This window comes from Abramis brama (assembly GCF_963993115.1).
Source record: "Abramis brama genome assembly, chromosome: 11".
Lineage (NCBI taxonomy): Eukaryota > Metazoa > Chordata > Actinopteri > Cypriniformes > Leuciscidae > Abramis > Abramis brama.
The window spans coordinates 32,516,262-32,541,438 of NC_139973.1; the positions used below are offsets into that span (position 1 = coordinate 32,516,262).

At 39.7% G+C, this 25,177-nt stretch overlaps 1 protein-coding gene across 1 annotated transcript; it reads left to right on the forward strand.

Moving 5' to 3' along the window:
- The first annotated feature begins 1,163 nt into the window (after window positions 1–1,163).
- Window positions 1,164–24,792, forward strand: bmpr2a (bone morphogenetic protein receptor, type II a (serine/threonine kinase)). Its single transcript, XM_084129955.1, has 13 exons — window positions 1,164–1,935; window positions 13,320–13,472; window positions 13,550–13,726; window positions 13,915–14,019; window positions 14,123–14,217; window positions 15,108–15,335; window positions 16,093–16,207; window positions 17,795–17,955; window positions 18,078–18,225; window positions 18,309–18,445; window positions 18,549–18,718; window positions 20,348–21,531; window positions 22,837–24,792. Exons 1-13 carry the CDS (start codon window positions 1,860–1,862, stop codon window positions 23,097–23,099), a joined length of 3,012 nt encoding a protein of 1,003 aa, XP_083986081.1. The 5' UTR covers window positions 1,164–1,859; the 3' UTR covers window positions 23,100–24,792.
- Window positions 24,793–25,177: the final 385 nt, after the last annotated feature.

A 25,177-nucleotide genomic window follows, 5' to 3' on the forward strand; every position in this document is an offset into this window, starting at 1 on the left:
CTCAAATGGCTATAACTCAAGAAGTAAATGAGATATCTTCACCAAACTCAGTACACATGTGTATGGGTTCAATTTGAGGTCACAGTAAACAATTTTATGGAGATCGGACCATAGGTGGCGCTATAACTGTTAAAAAGCTTTAAAACCATATATATCCCATGGCAAATTGCCTGTATTGGCTGTAAATGGTCTTTTCCATCTATTATGTCAGTGGTTACATGCTTCCTAAATAAATCTTAATAACTTTTGATGCTTTTGTGCTTAAATGCCTTAAAGGCCTTAACTGCTTGAACCCCGATAAATGCTGCTTGCAGCTTTAATTTATAATTAAATTTGTTTTTTAATTGATACTCATCAGTGTTACACATCTACACCATTGCCCACACGTTAGGTCAGGAAATAGGCTACAATTATTCTTTGTAAAAATGTGAAATCATGCACAGATGAGCAAAATAAATGTAAATGTTTATATCTATATAAATATCTAAACATTTTGTGAAAGCATGCACAGATGAGCAAAATAAATGTAAATGTTTATATCTATATAAATATCTAAACATTTTGAATTCTATAGGCCTAAAAGAGAACAGTAAATATAATATATGTATGCTTGTGTGTATGTATGTATGTATGTGTGTGTGTGTGTGTGTGTGTGTGTGTGTGTGTGTGTGTATATATATATATATATATATATATATATATATATATAAATTCTATAGGCCTAAAAGAGAACAGTAAATACAATATATGTATGTAGCTATAATATATATATATATATATATATATATATATATATATATATATATATATATATATATATATATATATATATATATTTTGCCTATAATATAGTAGATATTTTACGTTATAATATTGACGATATATATAGCCTAATTTATTCGATGGCCTTAAATAAATTATATATTTTTTATTATTGATTGTAAATTGGTTGTTTGGGTAATTTTAAACTGGACATGTTTTAAATGACTTAAATTACAGTTCTGCTTTAATGGCAGTGTGTATTTATTATCAGCCTTGATGTTTGTCATCTGTCTTCCTATGGTGTCATTCTATCAGTCTGCCGCATGAGGGCGCTTCACCTCTATTCTCTTATAAATCGGCCCCCACATCGAACAATCGGATCCCGGAGACAATCTGAAGACGAGGCGTTTCCAGTCGCTGTCTGGGTCTGCTGTGTCTTCCTGCTCGTCTACTGTTGCCGTTCCCCTTGTTTGGACTACGGACGAAAAACGCTAAACGGACAGTTTCTCAGCTCAATGGATCATGGAAACAGAGAAAAATCCTGAAACGAAGATCAAAAGATAAACGAACGCGAGGAATATGACGACGAATGGACATTTTAATAGTCGGCAATCACGAAACGGATGTTTTCTTGTCCAGAAACTGTGTTACCATCGAGGAGACTTGCGGTCTCGGGATGTCCCATATAACTAAGCTAAACTCTGATTAGGCAAATGTATGGGGCGCGTGCTTTGGAACAAAGGGAAAAAATGTTTTTTGTGAAAAAAGTTTGATGTGATTTGTTAATTTTGTTTGTTACAACAGGACTCTCAGTAGTCAGATTTCAGTCATCAGATTTGATGCTTCCCGCTGAAGGAAAAAAAGCAGTGAAGGTTTGACGCAAGACCTTTAAGTTTTTATCCTATTTTATGCTTCTTTAAATGAACAACTTGCTGTATTGAGAAAAAAAATGTGTGATGCTGGACTCTCCAAAGCACAAATATTATTGCCTGACTGCACTCTGAAGCCTTGACAGCTAACGTTATACGAGTAACCGAGAATAAATCCGAATATATTATAATTGAAGAGGAGGAGAAAAAAAGAAAAGAAAAAAAAACATGGCAGTTGAAGGCCGAATAACAATTCTTGACGTTGGACTGATCGCAATGGTGGTTCTTCTGGGTCCTGTGGCTGGTAAGTAATAGTAAACACATAGTAGCAATAGAAAATATCATAGAATTACACTACAATTGCAGTTCCACACCCTAGTTTCCTAAATCCCTCCATATCCTCTCAAAGTGAAGGCGTAATTAATTGTACACTGTGTGTGTGTGTGTGTGTGTGTGTGTGTGTGTGCGTGCGTGCGTGTGCGTGTCCTGCCACTTTTGTGGTAAATTCACTGCCACCCACATCCATCAGGATCTCTTCATTTCCTGAGTGTGTTTGTTTGTGTGTTTGTGGATAAGTAACAAAGCGAGTCAGTAGAACCACACTTTTTGTACCATTGTGTGTATGGATGTGCATGCCTACTGTATAAATGTGTGCCTCTGTATCTGTGTGTGTAGGTGTGCGTTTGTGTCCATTTAAATATTATTTTTATCTTTATGTATGTGTGTGTGTGTGTGTGTGTGTGTTCTCTCTGCCCCTGCACCAGCCCCTGAGCTGCAGTGGAGCTACTGAGCAGCATCACACAGATAAGATAAGAGCTGACCCTGCTCATGGTTCATGAGGGGAGAATAAAGGCTAAACACTGATTAGCCGTTAAGACAAGCATAAAACTTAATTTCTCATCTTGCGGTTTGGTTATAAGGGCACATTATGGCTTGCAGATCGGCCTCCTCCACAGCTAACCCTGCAGTCTGACCATCGAAGATGGAACCAGAGCCAAATATCAGCTCATATATCAGAGTACAGAACGCCAAAAGCTTGCTTATGTCCTCTTCAGATCTGAGCCAGCCTTAGATTTGTTGCTACTATGGTGCTATTAAAGTAGAACTTGTGATTGTTTAAATCATTTTAAGTCGGAGTCGGATAATGTTTTTACAACCAATATGTAGAACAATTTTTAAAGTATTGTCTTATTTACACAATGATAACTAGCCTAAATGATTATTAGACACCAAAATGAAACCATAAGCATTATGAATCAGAAACTAAAACTATTATCAAATGTTTTTGGTAGTTGACATAAAGCTGAAATACAATACAAGATAAATATTAGATCCATCCTTTTATTCCCCAAACCGCTTTATCCTCTACTACGGGGTCACAGGGATGCTGGAGTCTATCCCAGTGCCTCGGGCCACCCTGGACGGATGGCCAGAATATTTCAGGGCTATTAACATTAGATGAAAAACATAAGCTTATGCCTCAACCACTACAGCTAAAATACTACTAAAGCTAAAAAACAACAACAACAAAAAAACATGAAATCAAAATAGTAAAAAAAAAAAAAAGTAATAAAAAAGCACATAAAAATGTAGGCCTACTCAAATTAAACTAATATTAAAATGAAAACTTAACATATAGCCTAATAAATAATATAATAGTATAAATAATACTAAAATAACACTGTTATGAATATTATAATCGTAATAATAATTAAACTTTTTTTGTTATATGACTAGTTGAATAAATTATGCTAACAACACATTAAAATATTCTATTATATATGTTGGTCTGTCATGGGTGTTTTTAAACCTAGTTTGTACTTCAAGCGGTCTTGGGCTTGTGTGTATGTGAACACCGCAAATGACCTGAGACTCATCTTTACGGTTTCTCAACCAGAGGGCCGGGGCCCATAGGGGGCATCAAGTAAAATGATTTAAAATAAGACAAAACAAGCATAAAACAAATCTAATTCAAGATATTATTTTTGTAATACTTTATTTGTTGCCATTTATAACAAATATACAGAAAAATCCTGTATGCAAAAAAAAAAAAGATGGAAAATTCTGATATTTCTTATATATATATATATAATTCAGAGCCTCAACAACTGTTCTTTTTCCTTGAAGAACTTGAAAACCCTGGAGATATAAGGAAGGAAGCCGAATTTCAAAAGTGTTGTTTCTAAACCTGGAAAAGTGTAATGTAATTTAATAAAATATTAATTCCATCTGTATTTATATAATGCATATAAAGTCACATGGCCTTTTGAATATTGTTGTGGACAGTGGGGGATCTTGGAGAACCACTGCTCCAAAATTACCCGAAGATGAACCATACAAGTGCTTCGCATATTTTAGAATGCACAATATAGGACATAGGGATTCATAGTCAAAATTCATACAACCCCAATGAAACAAAGTTAGTATTAAAACACCCTCTGATTTTCCACTTTGCATCAGTGCGTTCAAGTCCAGTTTCATTTTGAAATTTTCAAAACTTTTCCACCAAACCTATGTGTGTGCTTGTCTGTGTGCGCAGTTTCCTCCCCTCCCCTATAATTCTTCTTTTGCGTGTGACAGTAATTTTGTGCGCTTCCTGAAATAGTCATTGCATTCCATAGTGTGGGATTGTCTGGGTTTTTGTGTAGTTTGGTATAACCGTAGAACCCCAGCAGGACAGTAAATGTCATGTTGCCATAGAGGAGGTCGTGTATTTGATTCTGTGAGTTGTGAAGCACTGAGACAATGTCCTTTCAGTTGTGTAGTTCTGATTTGTTCTGTACTCTCTGTAGTATGTTGATAAGGGTGGCTTATCTATGAAAATGCTTTGTTTACATACCAGGGTTTGAAAGAATATTTCACTCCAAAATGAACCGTTTGTGATCATTTACTCATTCCCATCTCATTCCAATTTCATATTGTTTTCTTTTTCTGTGAAAGAGAGTGATTTCCAGTTTTGCACAGGAAAGTGGATGATCAGTCAAATCGACTGTATGTTAAGTTGACATAAAAGTGAACCTGGTTCCCAGTTTATTTCTGTTCCTGGCCTTGAAAGTGGACTCAGATCTCAGAATAAAGTGATGAACATGGAACGCTTTGCTTTTTGAATGCAAAATATTGGCAAAAGGGGGTTTGATTCACTTTAAAGTTCATTTGGAGCATTCACATTAAAAAAATGAATGCGGTTTTCTTTCTTTCGTGAAACGGAAATCTTTGTTAGAATATCTTAAATAGGGGGGAATAAGTATGCACAGTTAAAGGGATAGTTCACCCAAAAATGAAAATCATTAATGATTCACCCTCATGTCGTTCCAAAGCCGTAAGACTTTCGTTCATCTTCGGAACACAAATTAAGATCTTTCTGATGAAATCTAAGAGATTTCTGTCCCTCCATTGACAGCTACGCAACTACCACTTTAATGGTTTAAAAAGTTCATAAAGAGATCGTAAAACTAATCCATATGAATTGAGCGTTTAGTCCAAAATTTTGAGTTTTTGGACCAAATGTTTTTGTCCAAAAAAAGAGACGTGATCAATTTCAACAGGCTTTTATTCACATATAAACATTCATTAACTCACACATCAGTTGTGGTAAACAGAAGTTCCAACATGTTCGCTTGAAATGCGAAAACCAATGAGGTTTATTCTCTCGTGTTACGCAGCACGTTTGAGCTTCTGCAAGAACCAATGAGGTTTATTCTCGTGTGTTACGCAGCATGTTTGAGCTTCTGCGAGAACTAATGAGGTTTATTCTCATGTTATGCAGCACGTTTGAGCTTCTGCAAGAACCAATGAGGTTTATTCTCGTGTATTACGCAGCACGTTTGAGCTTCAGCGAGAACTAATGAGGTTTATTCTCATGTTATGCAGCATGTTTGAGCTTCTGCGAGAACTAATGAGGTTTATTCTCATGTTATGCAGCACGTTTGAGCTTCTGCGAGAACCAATGAGGTTTATTCTCGTGTATTACGCAGCACGTTTGAGCTTCTGCGAGAACTAATGAGGTTTATTCTCGTGTATTACGCAGCACGTTTGAGCTTCTGCGAGAACCAATGAGGTTTATTCTCGTGTATTACGCAGCACGTTTGAGCTTCTGCGAGAACCAATGAGGTTTATTCTCGTGTATTACGCAGCACGTTTGAGCTTCAGCGAGAGATTTGTTCTCGCACGTCAAGCAGGTTCAGTTGAGCTTCTGTTTATGTTAGCTAATCAATGTGTATATGTGAATAAAAGACTACATTGTGGTCTGTCTGCATACATTACAAGGTGTGTCTGCGTAATCACACAAATAATTTCTGAGTAATATTGATCAACATCATGTGCTTGGTGGGGTTAGGGTTTGGTTTAGGGTTAGTTGCTTGTAATTATGCATAATGTCGTAGATTTTTCCTAAACCTAACTATCTGGGTTGTCTCCAATCGACATTCCCTAACGTAGTCTACCTCTTTTAATCTAACTCACCTGCTGCACAGCAGAAAATGACAGACAGTCTTCAGCAAATGTCCTTTGAGTTCTTTATTTCGGCCGGGAGAGTACTCGAGCAATTCTCAGAGAATCTCACCCAAGCAAAATAATACATCAGGTTTTATAGGACAAAGACAGACACATCAAAATAAAATCAGCGTGACTAACATGTCATCTTCTATCAATATGATTGGTTCAATTGGTAAAGCAAGCCCCTCCCTTCTTTACCCTCTGTTACTGGCATAAGCAACATCATCAAAAAACATTGTAAAGGGTTAACAGTCAGTTGATTACTCAATATATATCATGACATAATGCAGGCTAAAAACAAAATGTTAGTAAGACCTGACCTAAAAGAAGAAGTCAAATTTAGTTTGTTATTTTGTTAGACCTAGAAGAGGAAGCTAGGTAAATGTTGTCATAATGTTAGACCCAAAGGTGAAGTCAGGTTAAAAGTTGAACAGGTTGAATTAAGGTTAGAAGTTTAACACAGGTTAGATTCAGGTTAGAAGTTTAACACAGGTTAGATCTAAAAAAAAAAATAGTTTACTATCTTATTTATTAAAAATCCACCACAATAATTTACTTTTACTATTTACTATAGTAATTACATATAACGTGACACTGTAAAATAAAGTGTTACCCTTTTGGAATTCAGCACAGGAGTTGTAAGGACTATTTTTATGGTGCCTCACACACTTGCACACAAATAGGCCTATTTCTTATTTTGTGAATATTTTAGTGTACACAAATGGTTAAGTAGAGCAGCTGGGTGAAAGTATGGCTGGATGGACAGATTGGAGGAAAGGCAAGGGAGGGTTTTTGGCTAGAAGCGTTAGATGTGAATCAGTATGTAGGTCGTGAGCACATTGCTGTGTTTTGTAGTGCTGTTCAGAAGTGGAGAATCATGAATTATCCACTTGACTGAGTTGGATTTTGTTTGCTGTCGAAGTGCTTCGTAAACTGGATTGCAGTGGTATCAGGTTGCCCAAGTTATAATTTAATATTATTTTGGAGCTTTTTGATGAGGAGGCAGTAAAACGCTGGCATGGAGCTAGGCTTCGGGACAGAAGTGGTTCCCATATTCAATTTGATGTGACAATGAACAATTTGAAGCTTTAATGTATTTATTTTTCTCTCTTTCCATCTCTTACTTTTTTCTTAATGTTAAAGCAAGTTATTTGTTTTCTATCTTGGACACACACACACACACACACATACACGTTGGGTTTTCATGTTTTATGTAGACTTTCCATAGGCACCATGTGCATGTGTACTGTACAAACTGCATATTATGTCCCCTAACCCTAAACATACTCATCACAGAAAACTCTGCATTTTTACATTTTCAAAAAACATAATTCTGTATGATAATGGGTACCAAAACATGTCCTCACAAGGTCAAATATAATTGGTATAACTATAATTGGTATAACCAGGACCACACACACACACACACCCTCCCTAATGTGCTTTTCACTTGAATACAGAGAGGGATGAATATACCACATTATTATCCTGATATGTCATCCTGTGTCAGAGTCTCCCATTGGCTGACTGCTCATTAGGTTGATGTGTCAGCCAGTGTCAGAAACCACCATTGGCTGATTCTGTGCTGGAAACTGAATTTAGCTTTCAGCCTCATAGAGTAATGTGGCTGAATGGCTATATATGATAGATATGTCTGTATTTTCTACTTATTTCATCCTGCCTAGTGTTGTCCTACAAACAATGTTCATATTGAAGGATATGAAAACAAATATAGTGAATGTAACCATGTTATATATTATGTGCTATAAAAGGGGGTAACACTTTATACAGTGCCCTTGTTACATATGTTGCATTTACTTACCATAGTAATAACAGTAAATTATGCATAATTACATGCAGCTAACCCTCAACCAAATCCTAATCCTACCCTAACCCTATAGTAAGTACATGTAGTTACTTAATAATATTACTCAGTACTTAAATATATAATTACACTGTAACAATGACACCTTAAAATAAAGTGTAATCAAAAAGGGTTATGAATCACATTACATTCTAACATTGTAACAACACCATTACAATCTAAATACAAAAATAATGCTTTTTAAAGCAGAAGTTAAATCACTACATTTGAAATGAAACTAAATATAAACAAAAGCAGACTAAATGTTAACTGTGTCAGTCATCGTCTGCACCATTCTGTCTTCGTCTTCACTACACTTCCCAGAATCCTCCTTGTCTCCACTCCTGAACTCACTCCCTCAATTACCCACCTGTTCATTGTCTTCATCATCCGTGTCACCTGTCCTCACCTCGTTATAGTTCATTAGTGTCTGTATTTAGTTCTCTCTGGTCAGTCTGTCTTGGTCGGTTATTGTTTGTGCACTAGCACACTGTTTCGAGTTCGTTTGGATTTTGCCTATGGAAATAAATATTGAGTATTTTGTATCTTCGTCTACCTTCGTCTTCTTCATCCACCCGTTGACGTTACAGAATAACCGACCACACAAATGGATGAACGCTTCAGTTTCATCTCCGTGGCTCAGGAGAGCCACGATCTCCTTAATTTCACTAGAAAGTTTTTTCAGCTCGCCCTCATCAGTTCCCTGGAGGATGAAACCCTCAGCACCCTGTTCCGGATCGGGGCCACTTTCCATCGTCCCCTCAACCTCCCAGACACCACTGGACTAAGCTGGAAAGAGACGGTAATCCGGTGTCTGGAGAGCGTTGCGCCCTGGTCCGGAACGCCACCCAACCCAGCTCATCACGCCTGTCCAGCCGAGCCCGCACTTCACGCCAGTCCAGCCGAGCCCGCACTTCACGCCAGATCTGCCGAGCCCAAGGCAGTGTGCGTCATGCCCGCCGCCCCTGAGACTGTGAGCGGTACTCACCGCCATGGCCGCCCGAAGGGTCTTCTTCGCCATGGCCGCCCGAAGGGTCTTCTCCGCCATGGCCGCCCAAAGGGTCCTCACCGCCATGGCCGCCTGAAGGGTCTTCTCCGCCATGGCCGCCCAAAGGGTCCTCACCGCCATGGCCGCCTGAAGGGTCTTCTCCGCCATGGCCGCCCAAAGGGTCCTCACCGCCATGGCCGCCCAAAGGGTCCTCACCGCCATGGCCACCCGAAGGGTCCTCACCGCCATGGCCACCCGAAGGGTCTTTTCCACCATGGCCACCCGAAGGGTCCTCACCGCCATGGCTGCCCGACGGGTCTGCTCAACCTGCTCCGCCCTGATTGTCTGCTCATCCTGCTCCGCCCTGGGAGGTCACCCAAGGGCCCACGGCCACCAGAAAAGTCCTCTTCGCCATGGCCGCCTGAAAAGTCCTCTTCGCCATGGCCGCCCGAAGGGTACTCACCGCCATGGCCGCCCGAAGGGTCTTCTTCGCCATGGCCGCCCGAAGGGTCTTCTCCGCCATGGCCGCCCAAAGGGTCCTCACCGCCATGGCCGCCCGAAGGGTCTTCTCCGCCATGGCCGCCCAAAGGGTCCTCACCGCCATGGCCACCCGAAGGGTCTTCTCCGCCATGGCCACCCGAAGGGTCCTCACCGCCATGGCTGCCCGACGGGTCTGCTCAACCTGCTCCGCCCTGATTGTCTGCTCATCCTGCTCCGCCCTGGGAGGTCACCCAAGGGCCCACGGCCACCAGAAAAGTCCTCTTCGCCATGGCCGCCCGAAGGGTACTCACCGCCATGGCCGCCCGAAGGGTCTTCTCCGCCATGGCCGCCCAAAGGGTCCTCACCGCCATGGCCGCCCAAAGGGTCCTCACCGCCATGGCCACCCGAAGGGTCCTCACCGCCATGGCCGCCCAAAGGGTCCTCACCGCCATGGCCGCCCAAAGGGTCCTCACCGCCATGGCCACCCGAAGGGTCCTCACCGCCATGGCTGCCCGACGGGTCTGCTCAACATGCTCCGCCCTGGTTGTCTGCTCATCCTGCTCCGCCCTGGAGGCTTCCTGCCACGCCTTAATCAGCCTTCAGGGCGCCCACCCCCCCACACCTCCACCTCCCCACCCCTCCACCCCTCCACCCCTGTTGTTCCACGGCGTGAGGTCACGCCTACCGGGAGGGGGGAGTTATGTCACAGTCATCGTCTGCACCATTCTGTCTTCGTCTTCACTACACTTCCCAGAATCCTCCTTGTCTCCACTCCTGAACTCACTCCCTCAATTACCCACCTGTTCATTGTCTTCATCATCCGTGTCACCTGTCCTCACCTCGTTATAGTTCATTAGTGTCTGTATTTAGTTCTCTCTGGTCAGTCTGTCTTGGTCGGTTATTGTTTGTGCACTAGCACACTGTTTCGAGTTTGTTTGGATTTTGCCTGTGGAAATAAATATTTAGTATTTTGTATATTCGTCTACCTTCGTCTTCTTCATCCACCCATTGACGTTACAAACTGGTAAGAAGAACACACATTCACTCATCAGAGCTTATATTAGCCTACATTTGATTACCCCATTAATAGTCACTTTACAGTTACTGCTATTATAAAAATACACTTGCTTGTAGGTTTAAATTTCTACATATGGCACATTTAATGTTCAACAACAAATATTTGAGCAAAATGTATGTTTTACTCAGAATAATTGTGCTCCTATTCTATTGCACTGCGTCTGTTTGGCGTGCTGTGGCGCTCGTTCATTCGTCCACTTTTCGCTGCAAAATGTAATTATTGCATGAGTAGATTTTAAAATGCAATTTATTCTTATGATGGCAAAGCTGATTTCCATAACTCCAGTGTCACATGATCCTTCAGAAATCATTCTAATATGCTGATTCGCAGCTCAAGAAACATTTCTTCATATTATCAATGTTTGGAAACAGTTATGCTGCTTCATATTTTTGTGGAAACCATTTGGGGGAAGATTTAATAAAAATAAGTAAATAAATAAAATAATTAACTTTTATTCAGCAAGGACAAGCCTATAAGATTTTTTTTCTCTCAAATCAATGCTTTTTATTATTATAATAATTATTATCCTAAGAATCCAGAAAAGAAATGAGTCTTAGATCTGCCCTGTGATGGACAGGTTTCGCTCAACGGTGCTAAAATTCAAATGAAACGTTTGAAAATATATATAAAATCAGTCAAAATTCAGTCAAAAACCAAAAGATTTTCCTGCATTGTTGTATTTTATGTATTTTAGATCTCAATTACATAATGATATAAGTTGATATGATATAAACGAATAAGTTGTACTTCTCTCCACATAATTTTGATATGTATTTCACAGTTCATGATTTCAATGCATTTCAATTGGCAAAAATTAAAACAGTAATATTACAAATGTAAATATTAAAAATATAAAAAAAGTTAAAACAACAATAGATAACTTAATTTTTAGGGACACAATATGGCCTTTGTCTTTCAAAACAGTATAATTACATGTTATGGCATCCGTGTGTGTGTGTTTGTATGTAGTGTGTGGACATATATTAATAAAATGTGAAAAATATATCTTTGTTTATGCCTGACTTAAATAAATTGAGACTTGGATATATTGAGAGTGGTTTCAAACAGAGATCACGATTCTCCCACGATTCTGAACAGACAACTAAACAAAAGAAATGACATGTAATTTACTAGAGGTTCTGACAAAATGTTAATTTCTGCAGTCTATTTAATATGTTTAATTAATCTAAATTAATTATTTTTTAAAAATCGGTTTGAATGAACGATTCAGTGACTCATAAATACTTGTTTCATTATTGGATGAATCAGCGTTTCTGAAACGCAGATCTGAATGTTCTGGTTTGATTTTGTCAAAATTTTAATAGACACCAGGGAACCGATGCCATTTAGGAATGAGATCGCGTGGGTGTTTGAATAGAGATCGTGATTTTTTTAATGATTAATCGTGCAGCTTTATCCGAGTATGTACATGCATCCTGTTGGTATAAATCAGATGAGCTGTGACGTGTTTGTCTTTGCATGCACTCTCAGGGTTAGCGTGCGTGTTTGATAGAATAAAGCCCTCTGGGTAACTGCTCAGTTGTGTTGCTATCAGAGAACGTTCACATCCTCCTCCACAAGCAGACCATGAGCAGAGGAGAGAGTGGGAGGAGAGAGAGGCATGCCTCTGTGGACATCATAGCTAAGGATGACCTTGGACTTTATCTCCCAAAGATGAGCTCCTTTCCTAGATGAGCGTTATCTGCATTCCTCACTGATAGCTTCTTCAATCTGCAACCCTTAAGAAAAAACAATTATTATGCATTCTGAAAAACATCACCTGCACAACCTAGTGTCTGTAAGATGCTTTGGGAGGTTTCGTTCTCACAAAGCCCGTCTGGCTGAGATATTGCATTCTCAAAACAACTGATGGTTGACATAGAAGAACTCCAGTCAGGTGCCTACACTGTTTTTTCTTCTCTGCCATTGGCTAGATAGTACAGAACACTTGTTAACATGACATTCTGTCCCCTTCAGACCCAGGCTGAGGGAATCATCATGTAAGAAGGCAGGTCTTCATATACCGTATGTAGAAATGAAAAAAATGCAAAAAACAAAAAAAAACAAAAAAAAACGCATGATGGAAGCAGACAGGAACTGTATTGGTTTTTAGTAGTCTTTTGTATGAAAAAGGAAACCATTTTATTTGTCATATAGATTCTTGAGATTCTATTATGCATTAGGAAACATGTTTTTTTACATGTCAAATAATAAATTTTATTTAGAACGAGATTTTTGTTATTGTTTTATTTATGCACAATAAACAAAAATATCATTATCCAGTAATAAAACATATGTATCATGAATGTTTTTATTATATTATTATTATTATTATTATTACCTATTAGCCTATATTGTGCCATTTTTCAGTAGAATATTAAAGATCAGATAACAAAATATCGGTCAATATCTCTGCTTTATGCTTCAAAAGAGGGACTGCAGGTTCAATATATTTATATATATATATATATATATATATATATATATATATATATATATATATATATATATACATACAGTATATCAAGTTGCTAGGAGTGGTTGCTAGGGGTGTTGTGTAGTGATACATAGAACCGTTGGGTGAAGCGTCATAGCCGTGTTTTATCGTGAATAAAACACAGTTATTGACCAATCAGAATCAAGGACTGGAACTAACCGTTTTATAAACAATTATATATATATTTTGTCATTATTTGAATATACTAGCATTGTATCTAACATTGTATTTTCTAATCCCTTTATGTAATAACGCTCTCTCTGTCTGTGTGTTAACTGTTCTTTTAGCTGCACAGAGCGAGCAGAGGGAGTGCGCGTATGCAGAACAGCCACAGGCTCTGGGCGAGCGGATTGAGAACGCCACCGTTCGCTGTAATCACGGACGCCACTGCTTTGGACTCTGGCGGAAAAAAGATAATGAAATCCAACTAGTGAAGCAAGGTATATAAATACATTCTACACACAGAGACAAAGAACTTTACAGTCAGTCTCACCTTTATTTCCTCCATTTACTACAGGTTGCTGGACAAATGTCGGTGAGCATCAGGAGTGCCCTGACCGCTGTGTGGTGGCCAAGCCGCCGTCAACGGCCCAGAATGGAACGTCTCGATTCTGCTGCTGCAGCAAAGACATGTGCAACCTAAACTTCACAGAGGACTTCCCACTTCCTTCCCCGACCACCCCACAGCCTCTACGTGAGTGTGTGTGGCTCATACACTTATAGATAGTGTTCAGAATCTGGAAAACAAATGAGTACGAGCGAGAGATGTACAGTTGATACAAATGAAAGAACATTTTATTAATTAAAAAAGTATTGCCATTTTGTTAGTATCTTATTCACTTTCTGTCTATTGAATAACATATTCTCTTTGAATCCATCAAGACTCGCACCGACTCTACAGAGATGAAGCCATGATTTTCGCTTTAGCCATGTCCATGGTTGTCGTCCTCATCATTTTTCTTTTTCTTGGTTACTGGATGACAAGAGGTATGTTACCGTAATGATGTTATGATGCATTAAATGTATGATTCAATCCTGACGATTAAATGACCTATGTGCGTGTGGGTTTATATGCCTGTGTGTATTCCAGGATGTGGTAAACTCCTGCATCCCTTGGATAATCTGGAGACAGCGCCTTCCCCTTCCCCTCCTTCTCTGGATTTGGACAGCCTTGTTCTGCTGGAGGTAGAAGACACCAATCACAGCTTGATTCTTTTTGCCGTCCCCCTGTTTAAGCAAACAAAATAGTGTATCAAAATTCATTTGAATGAAAAATATATATTTCTTTTATTGAAAATTGTTAAACCAACATAAATTATATAAAAATAAATGGTGAAATCGTTTGAAGAGAAATCATGTAAATATAATGGGCCATTTGGATTTGACTTCAGGGATCAGTATTATTTGTAGGAATTGGTGTTTTTGTACTGTAGTACTCTAAAAAAAATCAAAATGACCTTTTACCCAGGAGACCTGTTGTATTCTACAAATTAATAGAAAAAATGTGGCAACAGTAAATAACAATCCAAGTACGAAATTTAGGCAAAACTTTGTCAAATAATTTATATTGATCAAAAGTGACAGTAAAGACATTTATAATGTCACAAAAGATTTCTATTTCAAATAAATGCTGTTCTTTCTATTTATCAAAGAATCCTGAAAAAAATATTGTGTATCTATCAGCAAAGCACTTTTTAAAATAACAAAGGCAGTCAAATGTCAAAAGTTTTTTTAAGAAGTTAGTTACTCAAAATATATCAAATAACCTTTTTTTCACAAAATCTGTAATCTTCTGTCGCTTTTTGGATTTAGTATAAGACCCAAAAGCATTACTGGCCATAATTCTAATATTAAAATCAGGATTAGGCATAAAATAAATATCATCTGAGAATAGTTCTAACCCTGCTCAGTGGAAGATAGGAATCATGTCTTTGTGGCAGTTTTTTTGTTGTTGTTGGTGATTAAGGGATGGTACAAGACTTCTTCACCTCAAGAATGGCTGTCGAAAGCAAAAATATATATAAATAATTATCTTTTTACCCATACTTTTCTCACTTACTTTCTGCTCTTCACAGCTGATTGGCCGGGGCCGGTACGGAACCGTGTATCGCGGTTCGCTGGACGGCCGATCTGTGGCTGTGAAAGTTTTCATCTCCTCTAACCGCCAGCAGTTTACTAACGAGCGTTTGATTTACCGCAATCTCCTGGATCACGAGAACATAGCACACTTCTTAGACAGCAAGGAACGTGTCGGCACAGAAGGCAGGACAGAGTTTCTCCTCTTGCTGGAGTTTTACCCTCATGTGAGTATCGCAGGAACACTGGGGAACCCAAACCAAGTAGCAAAAGCAAAAACTCCAGTCTAATTCCAGATTTATTATTCTTTTCCTGTCAACCATTTAGCCTGTTCTTATTTTTTCTCTCACATTCCTTCTTCTCTACATCACAGCTCCAAAAGTGCAAGCATTCGCATTTATGTTGTGGTTATATTTAGAGACCTGAGGGATCTGATGTCATGTTTGATCTTGTGGTAACAGCATCCCACGAGTGCGATATGATATCTTCGGATATCACTAAAACTTTCTCACTCTCTTCCTCATGTTTTTCTCTGCATCCTTTTTCTCTCTCTCTCTCTTTTTAGCAATTATGGAGCAAAAAAAGTTCACAATTCAGCAGAATATCCTCATTTAACCTCTCTTGTTGCTTATTCACACCCACAAAACACTTACTCGATATTATGGAGGAAGAGAGAGATTATTGACTGAACTGCGAAGTATTCAATTATTCATAACCGTGGGCTTTCAGCCTCAAGCCTCAAGCCAGGTTGCCATAGCGACAGGAGGCATCCCTGAGGTAGTCCTGCGGTACGGCAGGAGTGCATTAATTGTGCTACTCCTGTAACTTTGAGATACACCGGCTCTGTTCATCCTTGCTCTGCGCTTTAATCTCATCCTCCCTCGCTTCTCCCTCCTCTTCCCCCCCTGTGTTTTCCCTGTGTGTTCCTCCCTGTACATTGTAGATGATTTCCTCTGAATAGAGTACTCCCTCTGTCTTTCCCAGGGCTCTCTGTGCACGTATCTGAGCGGGCGGACTGTGGACTGGCTGGGCTGCTGTCATTTGGCTCTGTCGGTCACCAGAGGGCTGGCGTACCTGCACACAGAGATACAGAAAGGGGGTGAGACACCGAATAACAAATGAAACATTTAGTCATCATTCACTCATTCTCAAGTCGTTTTTCCAAGTCGTATGATTTTCTTTCCTCTGGAATACAAAAGCAAAATGTTGACGATATACACCACTGTTCAAAAGTTTGGTGTCAGTAAGATTTGTTTTAAAGAAAGAAGTTAATACTTCAGCAAGGCACATTAAATTGATCAAAAGTGACAGTAAAGACAGTGAAAAGACAGTAAATGTTATAAAATATTTCTGTTTCAAATAAATGCTGTCCTTTTTTCTATTCATAAAAAAAATCCTTAATCCTTAAGCATAAAAAAAATTAAGCAGCTTTTTTCAACATTGATAATAGGAAATGTTTCTTAAGCACCAAATCAGTATAAGAATGATTTCCGAAGGATCATGTGACACTGAAGACTGGAGTAATGATGCTGAAAATTCAGCTTTGCCATCACAGGAATAAATTACATTTTAAAATATATTTCACAGTTGACGAAGGCAGACAGCTGATCTTAATAAAACATTTTTTAGATTTGCATTCTTTAACTACTGATACATACTGTATATAGGTCTTAGCACTTAATGAATTGGGGGAGCGAGGGGAGTGCTTTGATTTTAAAATATCTTAAAATAGAAAACAGTTATTTTAAAATTGTAATAATATCTCACAATATTACAATTTTTACTGTATTAAATAAATGCAGCATAATGCTGTGTGAGCATAAGAGACCATTTTCAAAAACATAAAAAATATCATACTGGCCCTACAGTTTTGAGCAGTAGTGTTTGTGAACGGGGGACTCAGGCTGTCAAAATGGCCAAAAGGTATTAGCTACTTAAAATACACTTTCGATTTTAATTTTGAGTGTTAAATGGAGTCACAGTATGGATGTGATAGTGGGTGTGTGCACTTATTTATAGACTCAGTATGAGAAAGCAGGAAGGCAGGGATGGGGCGTAATTCTCAATGCTTTTTTTAGTTTTCTTTGTCTTTGTTTCAGTGTGAAAGGCTCTAAAAGTGTTCAGATTTTATTTAGTGTCAGAAAAATGGCATGTTGATGAAAGGCGACAGAAAGGGAGACTAAAGAAAGAGACAAAGTGATGCTATGTCTTCATCTTCATCCCAGTGGACCCAGTCATTCTAATATATACTGACACATCCTTTTCAAGTCAGAAAAACGAACCACCCTTCCTCATACAAATGCACACTCATTTGTCCTTTCATATACAGCATTATTATATAACAAAGTAGCTCGGCTCTAAAATCTGTTTGGATGGGCCATGGTCAAACCAATAAGTGTGCAAACCAATTTTCTTTTCACACAATAGTGACCACTACCAGTGACAGTGTAAAGGTTAATGAAATATATGAATTGGTTGTTTTAAGCGCTAACTAGACGACTTGCAATAGTAAAATCCCTGTTACATACTGTTATTTCTGGAGACACAAGTGGGTTCTAGTCCCCTCTAGTGGCAATTTTGATATTGTGATTCACTCTCATGCAATTTTCTCTCCTTCTCTCCTCTCTCGTCCCACTCCATCCCCTTCCATCACTCTCTCCCCTTCCTCTCTTTTTCCCATTGTTAGACTTGTATAAACCGGCCGTGTCTCACCGGGATCTGAACAGTAGGAATGTACTGGTGAAGACAGATGGCTCATGTGTTATCAGTGATTTTGGACTTTCCATGGTTCTGACGGGAAAGAGACCACCTGGACATGGAGAAGAGGACAACAGTGCCATCAGTGAGGTTAGCAAAAAGCAATTCAAACTGGTCCAGTCTAATCCAACCCAGCATAGTCTAAACCTGACCAGTGATTTGGACAATAATACCTCAGAATAACCATATTATACCCCTTTCTGACTGAATAGGTTGGTACAGTGCGGTACATGGCCCCAGAAGTGCTAGAAGGGGCAGTGAATCTGAGAGATTGTGAGTCGGCACTGAAACAAGTGGATGTTTATGCGCTGGGTCTGCTTTACTGGGAGACCTTTATGTGTTGTGCTGACCTCTTCCCAGGTACCACTCGCATGTACACGTGTGCAGATCTCTCCATGTCACAGCTGCTGTTTGTAATCAATAAAAATCGTCTCTACCACCAGGTGAGACAGTGCCAGCATTTCAGATGGCTTTTCAGGCAGAGGTGGGCAGTCACCCTACCATAGAGGACATGCAGGCACTCGTGTCGAGAGAAAAAGAAAGACCCAAATTCCCAGAGGCCTGGAAAGAGAACAGTCTGGTGAGACATTAGGATTTGAACACACATGCACAGCTTATTAAAAAATAGGAAACTAAAATAGATTTGTTGATGCTGATGTATGTGTGTGTGTGTTTATGTGCAGACGGTGCACTCTCTGAAAGAGACAATGGAAGACTGCTGGGATCAGGATGCTGAAGCTCGACTTACAGCTCAGTGTGCAGAGGAGAGACTCACTGAACTTCTCCTTATCTGGGATCGAGAAAAATCAGTTAGTCCTCCTCTTAACCCCAGCACTGCACTGTATAACCACAGGTAATCAATAACCAATAATTACAGTAAAACCACAGGTGATGACTGAGTAACGTCTAGGTTACGTATGTAACCCCAGTTCCCTGAAGGAGGTAACTTCGGTAACTGACGAATTTGGATCTCGACAGGGAGCCCAATCATCTTCGAGTGAAACTAAACGAGCCAATGGACATTGGCGTGTGAGATTTGCATCGCTCGCTCCGCCCTGCAGCATTCGATGAACAGGTTCCACTTCAAAGCGTAGACGTGCCTTGTAGAGCGTGTCCTCGCTGAAGTGATGGTGTCTAACACCGCCTGGGGTAGATCACCTAGAACCTCCGCGTCCCATCACGACCACACGTGGAGGTTCCAGAGGGCTGGACACGGGTGCCTGAGAAAGCAGGTCCTTCCTCAGAGGGATGCGCCAGGGAGGGGCTGTCGCGAATAGCACGAGTTCTGGGAACCTGGTTCAGTTGGGCCAGTAGGGTGCAACTAGCAAGACCTGCTCCTCGTCCTCCGTGACTTTTTACCCGTGTTAACTGTTTTAGGAAGTGCTCTTTGCGTGCTGAAGTGCAGGGATTTAGTGCAGCCTGCAGTGTGCAGCAACAATGCTCTTTTGCTGTATGAACAGCAGTATCTCATTGAAGATCGCAATCACCACTGTAGCGCCGTCACACCAACACTGGAGTTTCACCCGTAGCATAGTTGAACAGAGATTGCAGCTTCTTTGCAGGAACACACTGGCTCGGCTCTGAAGTGAAATGCTAAAATGCGATCGCACAATATCCGTTGGCTCGTTTAGTTTACACTCGAAGATGATTGGGCTCCCTGGCGAGATCCCAATTCGTCAGTTACCGTTCTGACGTAACGTCGAATGTGACTGACTGAAAGGGAACCTATAATCACTGCCACTGTACAACCGTAGGTAATCAAAAAAACTTAAACACTGACGACTCATTGTAGTACCACAGGTAATCAATAACCAATAATTAGTGTACAACCACAGGCAATCAATAACCAATAATAAGTGACCACTCACTGCATAATCAGAAGTAAACAATAACCAGTAATCACTGACATTCATTGTACAACCCCAGGTAATCAATAACCAGTAATCAATGATTACTCACTGTATTGCTCAGGTCATCAATAACCAATAATCACTGGCCACAAACTGTATAGCCTCAGGTCATCAATAACCAATAATCACTGGCCACAAACTGTATAGCCTCAGGTAATCAATAACCAATAATCACTGGATGACTTACTGTATAACCGGAAATAACTGAAACCCAATAATCACTTACCACTCACTGTACAACTGCAGGTAGTCAATAATCACTGATTGAACAACCTTGTTATTGCACTGTACAACCACAAGAAATCAATAACCAGTAATCACTGCATAACTAAAGAAACTCGGTATATAATCATTTCTTAATTTCAGTAGTTTAATTCAACCACAGGTAATTCAAAATCAGTAACAAATAATACAGTTATGTCTAACACTGCACAACCTTGTTTAATCAAATATGTAAAACTCTAAATAATTAATAAATCATGGTAATTTGTTAGCATTTGAAATGTGCATAAGTCTATGTTACATGAGTCTTTATCTCATGTGATTCAACCAACACTACTTAAATTTTCTAGGAATATCTCTACTGGAAGGCAGACACCCAAGGTGGGTTCTTTCTTTGAACACTCATCCACAAACACTGAAAACCATGAGGGTGCTGATAAACCCCTCCACAATGACACCTCAGTGGGAGGGTCTAACCCTGCAGAGAAGAACAGGAACTGCATCAACTATGAGTGGCAGCAGGCCCAATCACGTCAGTCTGGCACAGAAAGCTCCTCCCCCACTCCTGTCTCAGAGTCCTGCAATGCCACTCAGCCTCCACCAGTGGGCAACAGTGGTCCCCTCTGTGCTCAGCTGACCCGGGAAGACCTGGAGACACTAAAACTGGACCCAAGTGAAGTCCAAAGGAACTTGAGGGAGAGCTCAGATGAGAGCCTAATGGAACATTCACAAAAAGAGTTCTGCTCTCCGGAAAAAATGACCTCGCACAGCCCGTTCTACCCCCTCACGAAGATGGCGTCTGAGGTTTCGGGGTCACAGGGTTCCAGTCGGGCTGCTGACACCCCTATAACCATCTTACCTAAGCAGCAGAATGTCCCTAAGAGACCGAGTAGCCTAAGTCTCCATGCCAAGCCTTCTGGGAAAACGCCCACCTCGTCATCTTCATCACTACGGATGAAGTTTGGAAAACTCGGAAAGTCGAATCTGAAAAAAGTTGAGATGGGTGTGGCTAAAGCCAGTGTGGTGAGCACAGCACATGAAGCCAGGCCAATTACCGTTGCCAACAACGATACCGTGACAGCAGTGAATAAAGCACCTGAGCCAGCAGGATGCCCAGCCAATGCTGCCGATGTCCATTGGAAGGGCGCCATGAGTTCAGAGGACTTGACCTTCGGCCTCTTGAACACTAGCCCTGATGAGCAGGAGCCTCTTCTGAGAAGAGACGCGCACCCTGACAATGCAAACAACAATAACAGCAATAACAACAATGGCGAAGGAGAGGGTGATGGAGACACTGAGGATGGAGAAGGAGGAGAGAACAGTGAGAGTGTTGGTCCAACAGGGGACGCTCCATTGGCTTCTACCGTGGAGCCTGTTGCTTTACCTGGCCCTTGTCCTGCCCCAGCTGTGGTTCCTCCACAGGCCCCAACCCAAGCTCAGACACACGGAGAGGCCCTGCTCAGACAGAACCGTGTGCGCAGACCCGAGAGACCCAACTCACTGGATCTGTCCATCACCACACTGCCATTACTGGGTGAGTATTAGTGCTGTAAACTCAACGACTTTTAATGAGAGTTTTTTTTAAGGGGTATGGGGGTTCAAAATTTGATAAAATATTCATTTTTAGACTTGCTGATGTTGATGGTTTAAATTCATTTATCACTGTATACAAGACACAGAATACATGCAACACAGAATCCATTGGAGGATTCTCTCTACAGAGCCAATGGGTGAAGCTTGACATCTAGCTACCCCTCTCTGAACATAATGGGTGGAGCTTGAAGGTCCAGCCACACCCTAACCTGATCCCTAAACCTAAAATTAGGTGAATCTCCACCCTTTACGTCCAGAGAGGGGGAGCTGGATGTCATTTGGCTCTGCACTGAGCATCACTTGGAATCCATGGAATTGTGGAATAGCTGCATGTTTTAATACTCTTCATTTCATAATTTAGTAGTACATATAATTGGGCCTGTAAGACACAGCTTGTTTTTCCTGTGATCATTTCTACCAAACTTTTCTTTTGTCTGTTGGAGAGCTCTTACCAAATCTGTCAATCGTCCTGTAACAGTGCATAAAGTAAAATAGTCAAGTCAAGTCAAGTCACCTTTATTTATATAGGGCCTTTTACAATACAGATTGTTTCAAAGTAGCTTTGCAGAGATAACAGGAAAATAATGCAACAAAGTTTGTTTTTTAGAAGAAAGTAGCATCACAGTCCAGTTTAAGTAAGTTCAGTGATGGTTCATTTTGTTTGTAAAAAAGTTATTAATATAGTTAATTTATATATATAGCCGCTCTGGAGAAAACCGTGATGTCATCGTTCAGCTCAGTTCAGTTCTCATATAATGGTGTCAATGCAGGCAGATCAATAATATTGTTGAATATTAAATTAAATGTCCCCAACCAAGCCGAAAAAGGCGACAGTGGCAAGGAACCAAAACTCCATTGAAATACAGTTAAAAAAATACAGTTAAATGACAATAATTTAATGATTGCAAATTACTATATGCTAATAAAATCTTCAATTACATTTTATAATAATATTTATAATAATTGTTATGTGGGGTTGGGTGGGCTGGCTTCCTGTTGATTGGGCTATTTTCATGTAAACACTTAAATCCAACTATTTTCTATTTTATTCAAAAATACCTTGCGCACATGCGCAGTGGCGTAATGTGTATGTTTACATACATTTTACTTGTTACAAATGTGCAAATGTTTAGTTCACTAGCCAAAGTTAATAAGTTGCTGTTACTATTTAAAAATAACACGTTATCATGCACATCTACACAATTGACCCCTTAAACAATGTTGTAATTTCTTGGTTCGCCCACAGGAGGCAAGTCTGCTGGCGACGTGACAGAGGGATCAGGAGATAAAATCAAGAAGCGGGTGAAGACACCTTACGCTCTGAAGAAGTGGCGTCCTGCCAGCTGGGTTATCACCACGGATACAATGGATGCTGAAGTCAACAACAACAAATGTCATGGAGGGCCCGGGCAGAACCAGAATCAGGCTGGTACCAGCAGACCTAAATCAGCCTCGGCTGTGTATTTAGGAGGATCTCGCTTCTCAAATCCCAATGACTGTGACTTTTGAACTTTGACCTCACTTTGATCTTGAAAAACAGGCTAAAATCGTATAAACATTCAACTCTACAGCTCTAAACAGTCTGAATGCTGTGGAGACAGATGTGGACTGGACCATATACATGTCTTAAATTTAAACCCAATTGTAAGCACAGTATGAGTCTTAGTGGCTTTACATTGAAAAGAGCTATGCAGCCATCTTTTAGTTTAATGTTTGTATGTTTTTGGGTTAATTAAGTCACTTTTTAGTTGCACTTATTTGCTACAAGTTATAAATCATAATTATTTTGACCATATAAAATGGTCCCTAATATTAAGCCAGTGTAAATGTGTACTTAATCGTCACACTCCCAAGGTCAAGAAAAACCTGGAAATATCAGGGAATTTTCAGAATTCTGATTACTAGACCTGGAAAAAGAGTAATAGAAATTTATATAGTCAATATTAATTATGCTCATCTCTCTCTTTGTGAGTGTAACCTCTATAAAACTATAAAAAGAGTGATAAATTCATTAGTCAGAATCTGTGGGAACCCTTTTATAAGATTACAGGGCTACTCATTAACATTCATTTTAAGAATTTTGCATGAAAGGTGACAAAGCTTTCATTTTTGCCCATGCAGACCTGAAAAATGTTTACATTCTCTACTACTTTCCCATGCCCGGTTTCCTGCAGCTTTGAGATTTATCAGACGATATTACTGATGTTCCCGTGTGACTAAGGTCATGACATCTGATACTTGTAAGCGCTGGTCATGAATGACAGCAGGCTTCTTCCCCTTCTGAGGTCAACACACTATAAAAAAGCAATTCAACACATTTCACTGTGGTGGCACTATGTATCTCTCAGCATAACACATTCAAGACGGCAACAAGACAATGTTTAGAAATGGTGTGACTGTACAGAGACCACGGCAACATCTGATATGACACCTCTCGCTTTCTGGACAAGCTTTACTCAGAGACGAAAGACAAAGCTGCACTGGATCCTGGTAAAATGTCTAATGATGCTTTGGACCTACTTGTTATTTACTTATTTTTCTATGTGTGAGTGAGTGTGCATGAGCGCACAAGCTGGGTGTTTGTTCCTGTGTCTTTGTGTCTCGTCTCTGATCGTGTGAAAGGTTTTTGTGTTGCATGTTTGTATCTATTCTTGTGGGAATGTGCATCTTCATCTTCTTTATGCACTTACCTGTTCTAGTCATTTGATAAACAAGGAGACAAGTTTTAAAAAAAAAACTTGTCTTTTTTTTCAAAGCACAGCACACAAGAGCAGCATTTTATGCTATGCACAAAGACATGAAGCAAGCAGCTCTGGTCTGAAATCAAACATTCTTGTGTTACCAAAATGCGCTGGCATGTCAGTGATAATTGACTGGACGCTGTCATTATAATCGTATAAACAGAGTCCCATATTATCCCCACCTTAACTGACTGTTGCATGTCTTAAATGCATCTTAAAGAGCACAAGATACTTTCAGCTGCGACCCTGGTGTGTTTATGGACATGTGCATGTATGCGTGGATGAGTGTTTGTATGATGTTATTCACCTGTTAACACAATCGTTGTAATCGTAGTGTCGTGATCAATCATTTTATTACCCCTTGCTGAAACATTTTGAAAATTGTGATTTGTATAAGAAGGTGCAGACTGTAAAAGTGTATTGTTATCTGCAGATTTAAATTAAATTATGCTTTGCATTTGCATAGTCTCAGTTTATTTACAGTGTCATGAAAATACATGATGTAACTGCTATCAAATGATGTGAACATTTGGAGTTGCAATATGAGACTATCACCACTAGTCGACGCACTAATGTTATTCTAACCTTGACTCTTAAGAAATCATGCATTTTTATTAAAGCATTTATTGATTTGCTACCGTTACACTAAAGTAGAATATTAATAGAAACAACAGATTATAGGGATTTATTATTTGCAATACTTAGTAGCCTACACCTTTTAGGAAGCCTATAAGGTATTCATAAATGTCTGATGATAATAATGCTTTTCATAAACAACTGCAACTTCCCTTTTGGACACAGCTATCTTTACTATAATGACAATTAGGACTATAATGCATTTAAATG

Bases quoted from the DNA above. Each gene is read 5' to 3' on its own strand.
- bmpr2a (XM_084129955.1), top strand. From the start codon at position 1,860: ATGGCAGTTGAAGGCCGAATAACAATTCTTGACGTTGGACTGATCGCA. The intron at 13,473-13,549 runs GTATATAAATAC...CATTTACTACAG, and splicing joins AATCCAACTAGTGAAGCAAG to GTTGCTGGACAAATGTCGGT. The intron at 18,446-18,548 runs GTGAGACATTAG...GTTTATGTGCAG, and splicing joins CCTGGAAAGAGAACAGTCTG to ACGGTGCACTCTCTGAAAGA.